This window comes from Erythrolamprus reginae, chromosome Z (assembly GCF_031021105.1).
Source record: "Erythrolamprus reginae isolate rEryReg1 chromosome Z, rEryReg1.hap1, whole genome shotgun sequence".
In the NCBI taxonomy this organism is placed as follows: domain Eukaryota; kingdom Metazoa; phylum Chordata; class Lepidosauria; order Squamata; family Dipsadidae; genus Erythrolamprus; species Erythrolamprus reginae.
Genome location: NC_091963.1, coordinates 114,060,689 through 114,072,828, shown reverse-complemented (window position 1 = coordinate 114,072,828; position 12,140 = coordinate 114,060,689). Strand labels below are relative to the sequence as shown.

General features: G+C 38.4%; 1 protein-coding gene across 1 annotated transcript in view; it reads right to left on the bottom strand.

Moving 5' to 3' along the window:
* Positions 1-396: 396 nt before the first annotated feature.
* IGF2BP1 (insulin like growth factor 2 mRNA binding protein 1) overlaps positions 397-12,140 on the bottom strand; it is a 108,738-nt gene continuing 96,994 nt past the window's right edge. The window contains exon 15 of the mRNA XM_070767491.1: positions 397-8,766. Within this exon, the coding sequence (XP_070623592.1) occupies positions 8,674-8,766 (93 nt within the window). The 3' untranslated portion in view covers positions 397-8,673. The remainder of the gene's footprint in view (positions 8,767-12,140) is intronic.

Here is a 12,140-nt window from a genome sequence, read left to right as displayed (position 1 = left end):
CTAAGTTCTTAGTGGCTGATTTAATGCTTCCAGACAGGAGGTTATGATGGAGTAGACCTAGACCAAAACACAAACCATCAACATGATCTATAATGGGGCATTAAGTACACAGCAACGCCTTGAAGTAATTTTCTTAATCTGTTGCCCCCAGATGTGTAGAATTTCCAATCTCTACAGCTCCCACCCAGCAGACAGGTTGCTTGAGGGATTATGGGCATTAGTCCAACACATCTGGAGAAAACAGAAGGCTGCTACAGATGATCAGAGCAGTTAAGTCCAATCAAACCCAACTCACAACGTTGTCTTTCTATATTTTTTGATGAACAAGATGAAACCCATCCAACTATCCAGATTAAGATAAGAGAGATAGCTGAGGTACTGTGGAATTAAGAGTTGTTTTTTGTTTATAAGGATTTTATTGGCTTGTCAAGTAATCTTTTACAAAAAGACAACTTGTTACAGATTTTCTCTGAGCCACTTTCAGACTACATTAGAAAAAAAAGGCAGTCTTCCAAATCATCAGATTCTTTAACACTAAACTTAAAAACAAACCCTTGTTTTATATATTATCCGATAAGTCTTTTTTTTTGTTTACCGTTGATATAAAGCTGCAAATATGTATGTCCATCAACATACGTCTTGATGAGTATATTCCCATTATCCCTCACCAACCTGGACATAATACACATTGTAAACTGAAATAAAGTGGTGGAGTTTAAGGCCAACATTTGTCTCAGTTACTAAATACCTGATCTTTTTTGGACATTAGAAATGTGGGAAGCAATGGCAGAAAATAGCAGCAAATTGAGGTGTCGAGGGAGAAGCTATAAGTGCTGATAATAAGAGCCAAACCCTGAGTTCCTAATCTCATCTGAAGCCTTGAGAGCAGAACACGAGAAGGCTTCTGCATCCAGTAGAATTTGATAGTTACACTGGCATTAACACAAGTGTCCAAAGATCCAATTCAAAATGAGAAATGTCTGCAAAACTCACAATTCGATGGCAAAGGGGCCACTATCACAGTGTGGCAGGACCAAACGGTAATGACTGCACATTAAAAAAATAATAATAATCACAATCCCCTCCAAGCTTTGTATCATACTCAACCACTGCATCATTTCCACTTAATAGATGAATAAGAACAGATGCACCCTCAGTAGGACAAAGGCCTCCTATTCAAGGCAACTGAAATCCTCTTCGATGTTAATAGGATTCATGTAATGCCTACAGCTTGAACCCTAAAGCCAGGCTGTTAAAACTGCCCACCCCTTGAATAACGTTATGCTCATTTGGATAATGCAAGTTGTCTTCACTCCAAACACTTCATATAGCTGGAATTTAAAAAAAAGAAAACACAGCAACATTTAGATGCTAAGAGCACTAGAGGAGAGAGGGGAAAATGTTTTCCCACCCACCCCATTCCTTTCAAAGAATACCAAAAATTGCTTGCTGCTGAGGAAAAAAGCCAACTTATTTGCTATGGCTGATGTCTGAATTATAATAATTTTTAAAATCCTGAACTATGCAAGTCTGTATTAAAAGCAAGAGAAGTCAGAGATCTTCAAGAAAGGAAACCTACATTTCCCCCTACATCTTTTCCTGTGGGGACAAGAGCATTAGAGGTAGCGTTCTTTTTATCCCATTCTTCTTAACTTAGAGTTCATTATAATATAGCTCACACTGTCTTAAATAAACAGTATTTTATAATTGTCTTTATTTATGATGGGTGGGAAAAGTTTTGATAGGAATACCAATGTTTTCCAACTAGGAAAGCAGTGGGAGAGGCATTGGGGCTTTCAACTCATCCCAAACTCCAATATCTACAGGAAAATGATGGTGATTTTTTTAAGAACAATATATCTGATATCTCAAGAACCCAGTTTGCATTTGGCTGGAGAGCTTCTGGGTCAGAATAATTTTAAGACAATCATTTGTGAATCCATTTACAACCACTGCTTTTTAAAATTACATGTAGAGAGGTTTATCTGTTACAAGTGCAATGGAATATAAAACAAATTCAATATTTAAACCTGCCCAGCTCCGTACTTTTCAAAGAGTGGCAATTAGAGTTGCAGTTTCTCCTCAAGAAGAAGGTACAAAAAGCCACAAGAAAGTTTGGCTGCCATTTCTTTTCTTTTTCTAAAAAAAATAATGGTCTGCTTCTCCTCAGTAAAACTGAGGTAATCTTTGTAGAATATTTCACAGTAATATAGCGGAAAAGATGGTCAAGTGAAAACAAACGCAAGGACGTATCTCAACTGAGTAATTTCTAATTGGAATATTTTTATAACTTTTCATTTAAAAACCTCATCTGTGGCTTTCCAATCCTAAGCACACTTCAATTCGTTTCAACACGCAAAAGATATGCAAAAATCATTCATAAGTTTCTAATGATCTATTACAATTTTCTTTGTATACAGGTACTGTCGTTCAATATTTGAGATGCTAATCTCTCTCTGCATAGAGATCCAATGGACAAACCACTTTCATGAGATTTGTCTCCTTTTTGTTCTCATAATGCCATTTTTGGCTCAAACAGCATTTGAGCAACCCCAAGTGTTGAAAAATACGTGAAAGAAACCAGTTTTAATAAACCAGATAATCAGCCAAAGAGAAAAATCACACATCTGAATGCCAACTGCCACAGAATGATATCAACTATGCTAATCAAAGAAACTCACCCTAATTTCCAAATTAAATATGTTTAAGTAGAATTAGCCAATTTACACCCTCAAGATTGCCACATTACTTTGCCTTTTAGGCAGCTGCTTCTTTTCACACAAATGCTAACAACCTGGACACTGACACTGAAATTCACAGGTTTTAATTTTGCCAAATTTTTAAGCGGACAGAATTTATAATTTGAATTTTAGATATAAGTAAAATTAAGCTGCAAATTTGAGAGTGGGAAAAATCTGCCATCTTTTCCGCTACATCTGAAGTCTCTGCAGTTCTCCATAAAGAGCTTGTAACATTTCCGACCTGCATAATAACTTCTGGCTCATTAGAAATTAGGAAACGTAACTTCTCTTTTCATTAAAAAAATAAAATATTCAAGACTATCAGCTTTTATATAAAATATCAGCAAGCCCAAAAAACAAAACAATTGTTGAGGTAACTTCATACCTTGAGGTAGCTTTTCCCCTCCATTATTCTCTCATTTATTTTTTCTTCTTTTTCCCCCTCCTTTCCCTTAAAACACAAAGCAACGCCTGATATTTCTGTACATGCCTGTTCTTGCAAGATTTCAGGGGGGAAAAGGAAAGCAGCCGCTTCAGTGTAAACAAAAAGATCCATGCAGCCACTTCAGCTTCAATTCAAAGATGTCATTCGGGTAAACAGGCATATGGAAATACACCGGACCTGGATTTGCTAGTTGTCATAAACAGCCCAGTGGCAAAAACATTGTTAAACCTGGACAATCGATGAGTCAATATGTAACAAAAGTCTTGTCTCTGTTCAGTTATAAATATATCAAGACGAAGAGGGATAATTTGCCCCATATTGTTACTTGTTTCCTTTTTAAAGGAAGAAATTACAAAATTAGAATGCAACATGATTGCACTCTATGTCAATACATCTGTAATCAAATGAATTAATGTTTACACTTTCCATGCCTTGAATCGCTTCCAAGTGTCAAGTTATTTCATTAGCATTTTAAAGAGTCCTAAAACTCAGGAATCCATGTAAAACAGAATGTCCATATTGAAATCAACAGGGCTTTTGCAGCCACTGCGTGAAATCCAAACCATTAACTTGATTTTTCCACTAATTTGGCAAAGTATACAATTTGTTGCTTTTCAGGGTATGCAATGATCACTCTGGGGCAAACAGCTTTCCATGTCCACCGATCAAACTGCCTTGAGGTAGATAAGGATGCAATAATTTTTTCGCTGGGTGGACTGTTTCAAATCAATTCCCTGTTGTATTAGTGCTGGTTGTAAGGATTCAAGGCTCTGTTGGGGAAAATAACTTATCTTTAGAGGAACAGTTGAATTGATGCCCAAGTCAATGCAGAGACAAAACTTTGTTCTGGACTCAGGCTGCCAGGTGAGCAGTTCCTGCTCTTCATAAATTCTAAAAACCCATTGTAAATATTGTACATATTTTTTTCTTTTTAAAGTTTGAGTAAGAGTGACTGGGATTAGTAACCATATTACATTCTTCTGATGTCTATATTTGGTATCGCCTCCTAAAGAAAATCAATAACTTTGTGGCAGAAAAATATATATAAGTATTTCAAAATTAGGGGGTTGTTTGCTATTATTTTAGTCACACCAATTTTTTTCATTAAAAATCACTTTTGGTTTCATTTTTAAGACCCATTGTTTTTCTTCCTCCAAGCCAAAAAAGAAACAACAATTTTGCTATGCATGCTTGCTATTTCTTTCATTCCTTCTGGAGGTAATTAGTTCCTTTTCTGTGGATTATCTGACAAAATTGGTTTGTCCTCTACAGAGATAAACTGGCACTAATTTTAATCTGATTAAATCCTTTACAGTGCAATCCAGTACATACTTGGAATTCAATGCCCAAGGTGTAAGATTGTGCTAGTAAATCACCCATTTTAATCTCATAGTTAAGATCAATGATATAATTATTTGTTCCAACTCATAAGATTCGTGTATCTTCACTCATTCAAGTATGGGGAAGCCTGCTCCCATAACAACTCCAAGAGTGCCCACATTAAAGGCACTTTTCATAAATGGCCCATTAATGCACCAATTTTTAAGCCTTTTGTTATTCTCTGAATCAAGACAGGAACTACTACTTCTCCTTTTTGGTATGACTAAGCGTTGAGGTTCTTCTAAAGGTAGGATAACGTATGAAAACAGATAATTTCTGATGTTATTAAAACTCTGGAGGAAGTATAGCAAGTGATGCCCTCTGTCTTGAATCTTTCCCATCACCATAACACTGTCTCATGCAGGAAGCTCGTGAAGTGGACAGGAGCCCTGACCATTCTCAAGGGGCGGGGGGGGACTTGGGCTGCTACATTCTAAGGTCCTTTGATTGTGGAATCTATATGGCAAGTAGCCTTGAGGTATATCTTTCTTTTGTAACCAATGTACTGTCCCACACTTCCCCTAAAAATGTGTTTCAAAGTCAGGTACGTGTAATGTACCCCAAACTCTTATGCATATATTGCATTTTTACTCTCCACTGATTTTGGGAGGAAGAGGAGGAAGAAACAATTACATGGACAGAGGAAGCCATGGAACCTGGCAATCAGGAAGAGAATGGGGCATTTTCAAGTGACAGCTAAATAGACAACACTTTCGAGGCTGGGATTCTCCAAGACTGGCAGACCTCTCGCTACTTTATCTAAAGTTGCCATTCAACAATTAAAGTGAGATGGCTACAAACCTCTCCAAATATAGTAACTACAGGTCTTTTGCTGGAGATCACACAGCAGTAATAGCAATTTCTGTTCAGTAGAAGTCAAGGGCAAGTTGATTTACCATTGGGGAAAGGCTGAAATGAAGGAGATCTAAATGCTATTTATCTTTACATTGCAGTTCACAATTCATTGTTTCATGGTATCAACTTTAAAATTCATGTAAAACAGTTTTCCCCAGTCTTGTGCCTTCCAAATATGTTTGGCTTCAGCCCTCAGAATTTCCCAACCAACAAAATACTAGTTAGGAATAGTGGAGCTGAAATTAAATGCATCAGGAGAACAACAGACTGGGGGAAACTATACATCTTCCAGAATCTATAATAAATCCTAAGTCACACTTTCTTTAACAGTGTGTGTAACTTCATCTGAAAATATTCAGTGTACTAACCACAGGAAGAAGCAAAAGTCCTGAAATGTTAAAATGTTAAAAACTGGTGAAATAGGAATAGGATTTGCATTTGTCTGTGGGGACTTTACTGTGGCTTATCAAAATGTGTACATACCAAATTAGGAGAGAGGGTTGCTGGACATTAAGCCACTTTTCACAAAATGAAAAGTAAAGCCATTGAACTGGAAATAATTTGAATCTGACAAATTAATAGTTCCAGAGAATTAAAACTCTATGGCCATTTGCCATAATTTTTGTCTTCCATTGATCATCTCATTCAAATACGATTGTTCATTAAGAATATACATCTTAGGTGGATTAAAGTGTATTCTTCACTGATTTTCTAATTATTTCAATACTTTTTCTGGCTTAACAAATTAAAATATTTAGAAGGAATAGGGGAAGGGGAGAGGAAGAGAGACGGATAGACAGATGTGCTATTTATTTCCTCAACTAAGGATTAACCTGGCTCAATTCAGGTATCATACAAAATTATTTTGCAATAAAATCATGTTTTGCTATTTGCCAAGCATATAAAAATCAGAAATCTAGGCTAAAAATCAATTTGCAAGGTCAATTTTGAGATGGTTTATCAGGTAAAAAGAGTTATTTCAAGACCATGCCATATTATAAAAAATATAGTACTAACAATGGAAAACAGATAAATAAATATTGGTTTGTGGACAACACATAGACCCACGGTAATTTAAGAGGGATTTCCTGAATGAACCTAATTGCCTTGTTTGGACAAAACTCTTAAATCTATTAAGCATAATTTGGATGAATTTATAGACTACATTGAATTAGTGTTTCAACCTAGCTTAGCCTGTTGTATTAATTCTGACCATGAATTACCTACATATTAGGAATATTAAATCATGGCATAGCTTTTAAATTTAAAAAAAAATAGCTTGAGTCCCACAATTCATGATTTGGTATAAATTTCTGAATTGAGCCAGAACACCATTCCCGGAAAGAGTACCAAAAAGTCACATTTGTTCTTTTTTTCCTCCCCATTTTTATGAACTTTTAGGACAACTGAAACACGCAGCCAATTTGAAGAATATAATCTTTCCTAATATTTTGACAACTTTGAAGGGAATGGGGGGAGGGAAGATATCGTATTAATATGTAGAATGAATTGTAGATGTTCAAATCGTTTTTAAAGTGATAGGATGCCTCTCGGGGATATATGGGTGTTAAAAGAGAAATTGTACTGTATTCTAAATCTAAATGAATGAATAACCTTTCTGTAAAGCAAAAATGGTCCAGAGGATATGCAGGTCCATCTTTTAACCCAGACACTGGATGGAACATGAAAATCAAATAATCAGATTCTTGAACTCATTCTACCATAGTGGCAATGTAGCCAAACCCTCTTGTCCAGATGGGGAAGCTTAGGTTAGAACAATGGACAGCTCCACTGCATGTTAATAGGACTATGGCAGAGGTCTTCAAACTTTGCAACTATAAGACTTGTAGGCTTCAATTCCCATAGCCGGCTGGAAAATTCTGGGAATTGAAGTCCACAAGTCTTAAAGTTCCCACATTTGGGGACCCCTGGACTATGAGGGAAAAAAATCTGACATCTGACTTTCATATTTTAAAGGATACAATACTGTATCTGTCTGTGGAGATTCTCAGTTATCCAGGTCTTAGACTCAAAGGTGCTTTTTTTCCCTCCAAAAGGAAAAACTGGACTGTTATTTCCTTAAGGAAGAAGAAGGAAGTGTTCCACTTTTCATCCAAGAAACATCCTCAGATCTGATGGTAGGGAGATGGATAGGTCAGGACAGTTGATATTGGATGCTGGGACATGAAAGGATATGTTCTGCTAGGATGTAAGGAAGAAATGGAAGCATTAGCACTGGCCATTAGCACTCTCTGAGAGGTGCTGAGGCCACTAGCTTAGGGCAGAGATAAACTAGATTGGGGCACTAGATTAGGGCACAGATAAACCCCCAAATGACCTCAATAGCTCCCAGAGAGTGCTAATGACCAATGTTTGCAAAGGAATACAAACTTTCCACCCCACTCCCACCCTACCAGAACCTATCCTTCCATCCCTCCACCATCCAGTCTCAACTTGTCAGTATTTATCGTTCTAACCCCCACTATCAACTGATGAAGCTTCTTGGATGGAAAGCAAAACATTTTCTTGTGCCTCCTCAAGAAAAAAAATAAGTCTAGCGGCCTTTTAAAGAAAAAAAAGTACCTTTGAAATAATACTGCATCACATAGAAGTCAATTATCTGGAAAATATCAGATCAGGAAGCCTATTAAGGACGCTGTTATAAAGAATCTGGTACCATTCTCTGCCCTTCTCTTGCCAAGTTCAAACATTAACCCTAATTCATGTTGGTGAGAGGGCTGCCCAAATAAACCCTGAAACTATTGGAGGTAGGTGGGAAAAGGAAGTATTAAGGGTTGGGTTCTTTTTTAAATTTTAGGCTTAATCTGGTAAAGCATGACATACTTCCATGTGTAAATTTCTTGCTTTCCTAGATAAAATCATGATCCTATATTGTTTGATATTCTGACCGAGGAGTAAATAGATTAGGAACTTTTTGTTTATTGCTAAACCAACTATCTCCCCCACCCCCCAAATGAAAATACCTTTACTGTGTTAAAATACCTTTGTGTGAGAGGCCACATCTGTATGGAAACAGACATGGACATGTTCATGATAGTGTAAAACACCCATCCCCCAAAAATTACTAAAACCTGACTACGGTAAACTGAATCCCAGCCACTCTTAGGGTTCTGAAATAGATCATCATTCTTTTATGCTTGGCTTTGTTTTCATCCATTGTCATTGTTGTTCATCCATTTGTCCATCTCTCTCTCTCTCTCTTCTTTCACACACCCGGGTTCAAGTCATTTCCTATTTCCTTCGTGCTTGTGTCTGGTTGTTCTGTCCCTTTTGATGCTGTTGTTTCACCTGAGCAAGGATATCACGTATTTTGCGTTGGGCCATCTGGTAAAAAAGAGAAATGGGAGAATAAGGAGGGAAAGGATGATAGAAACAGATAAGACAAATAACTCTTTCCTAACTCTAGGAATTATGGTAATTACATTTCAACAATTCTAGAGAAGGATACTAGCTAGCTTTCAAATGGGTGACTTATTGAACCAAACTAAGATTTAAAAAAAAATGATTTGACACTGTTATCAATAAATTAAGAATTCAGGTAGTTACAAGTTTATCTTTGTTTCTTATCATAATTATAAGCAGTTATAAACACAATGCTCACCATTTAGTGCTTTTCAAACTTTGCAACTTTATTGCTGATTTGAAACCCCTTATGCAACCCTTTTTTTGGCATAAAACAGAAAAAAATGAACTTTGGATTTATACTTCTGATGCTTAGAAATGATGTATTATAGAAAAGGGATCATTATGTAGTAACCATAGTGTAAGAGGTAAATTAATGCCTGCTTGAAACTGCTGTAAGTTAAGTAGCTACTTTTGAAACTTTTTTCTTTTCTATATTTCTTTTAGGTTTTTTTCCCTTCCTTGCATTTTTAGTTTTCTTTTTTCCATTTTTTAAATTTTGCTTACTTTAGTTTGTGTTCCTTTTTCATCTTTCTTTTTAAATTTTTTAGTGAGTGTGTGTGGGCGAAGGAGAGAGAGAAAGACAGACAGAGAGAATATTTACTACTGCCATATTTTTGTTTGGAATAAACTGGATTTCCCTTCTTTTAACCTAAATATAAGAATATGCATAATCTTATGCATAAGGTTGTGAAGAGGCTGAGGTGAGATGGGAGCACAGGGAGCATGCCATTATAAAAGTACAGGTAAAAGTAGTGCTCTACCTTGCTATCCTATCACTCGTGGAGCCTTCTCTCTTACCTCGAAGCACTGTTGGTCAATGCCAGGCTGGAAGAAGTGGAAACTAGGCTCATTTACACATGTGAGATTTGATGGCAGCAGCGGGAGATCCAACCCAACTTTGCCCAACTAGGTATTTGGCACAGCAGCAGCTCAGTTCAGAAAGATAAAAGGGAGGAGGAACTGGTCTATCAGAATTTCTACAACACTCCGTGGCTTGCATTGGCTGCCGATCAGTTTCCGGTCAAAATTCAAAGTGTTGGTCATGACCTTTAAAGCCCTACATGGCAATGGACCAGAATACCTCCGGAACCGCCTACTACCACACGAATCCCAGCGGCCGATAAGGTCCCACAGAGTTGGCCTTCTCCGGGTCCCGTCGACTAAACAATGTCGTCTGGCGGGCCCCAGGGGAAGAGCCTTCTCTGTGGCGGCCCCGGCCCTCTGGAATCAACTCCCCCCGGAGATTAGAACTGCTCCCACCCTCCTCGTCTTCCGTAAACTACTTAAGACCCATCTATACCGCCAGGCATGGGGGATTTGAGACACCTTTCCCCCAAGCTTATTATAATTTATGTTTGGTATGTATGTGCTGTTTGGTTTTTAATTGATAGGGTTTTTTAGTTTTTTCTTAATATTAGATTTGTGCCTGTACAATATTGTTTTATCGCTTGTTGTGAGCCGCCCCGAGTCTTCGGAGAGGGGCGGCATACAAATCTAATAAATTATTATTATTATTATTATTATTATTATTATTTTGTCTCATCCAGGAATCTCAAAACAGATTTTGGCTGATTTTGGATCACAGACCAAAAACAAGGATTTCTCTGATGAATCATCTCCTCTACTGTTCAAGGTTCTCCTTGCCTCAGTTAGTTAAGACAATCGCTTAAGGCAGTGTTGGGGAACCTTTTTTGGCTTAGGTGCCAAAAGGCTGCGGGTGTGCGTGACAGCATTGCATGTGGGTGCCCCCCCCCATGCATGTGTACAACCTCTGCGCTCCTCTACCACCACCACCCATCCCGGCGCATGTGCACAGGCCTCACTGAAACTATCTGACAGTCTCAAAATGGGTGAACAGTGCAGTCAGGCGGTAGGGAAAGCAAGTAGCTGCATTGGTTGCCGGTCAGTTTCCGGTCACAATTCAAAGTGTTGGTTATGACCTATAAAGCCCTTCATGGCACCAGACCAGATTATCTTATGGACCGCCTTCTGTGGCACAAATCCCAGCGACCAGTCACGTCCCACAGAGTGGGTCTTCTCCGGGTCTCGTCAACTAAACAATGTCGCTTGGCGGGACCCAGGGGAAGAGCCTTCTCTGTGGCGGCCCCGGCCCTCTGGAACCAACTCCCCCCAGAGATTAGAATTGCCCCCACCCTCCTTGCCTTTCGTAAGCTGCTTAAAACCCACCTCTGCCGCCAGGCATGGGGGAATTGAGATACTCTTTCTCCCTAGGCCTCTACAATTTTATGCATGGTATGTCTGTACATATGTTTGGTTTTATATTAAGTGTTTTTAACTGTTTTAGTATTGGATTATTATTATATGCTGTTTTATTATTGTTGTTAACCGCCCCGAGTCTGCGGAGAGGGGCGGCATACAAATCCAATAAATAAATAAAGTAGAATGCTTGGCTGCATAGCTAGAGGTATAACAAGCAGGAAGAGGGAGATTGTGATCCTGCTGGTGAGACCACATTTGGAATACTGTGTTCAGTTCTGGAGACCTCACCTACAAAAAGATATTGATAAAATTGAACGGGTCCAAAGACAGGCTACAAAAATGGTGGAAGGTCTTAAGCATAAAACGTATCAGGAAAGACTTCATGAACTCAATCTGTATAGCCTGGAGCACAGAAGGGAAAGGGGGGGACATGATCGAAACATTTAAATATGTTAAAGGGTGAAATAAGGTCCAGGAGGGAAGTGTTTTCAATAGGAAAGTGAACACAACAACAAGGGGGCACAATATGAGGTTAGTTGGGGGAAAGATTAGAAGTAATGTGAGAAAATATTATTTTACTGAAAGAGTAGTAGATGCTTGGAACAAACTCCCAGCAGACGTGGTTGGTAAATCCACAGTAACTGAATTTAAACATGCCTGGGATAAACATATATCCATCCTAAGATAAAATACAGGAAATAGTATAAGGGTAGACTAGATGGACCGTGAGGTCTTTTTCTACCGTCAATCTTCTATGTTTCTGTTTCTATGTATATGGAATTGCCCTCCTACTTACTTACTTACTTACTTACTCACTCACTCACTCACTCACTCACTCAATTTTTATACCGCCCTTCTCCTTAGACTCAGGGCGGCTTACAACATGTTAGCAAAAGCACTTTTTAACAGAGCTAGGCTATTGGCCCCACAATCCGGGTCCTCATTTTACCCACCTTGGAAGGATGGAAGGCTGAGTCAACCTTGAGCCGGTGATGAGATTTGAACCACTGACCTTCAGATCTACAAGTCAGCTTCAGTGGCCTGCAGTACAGCACTCTCCCTGCTGCGCCACC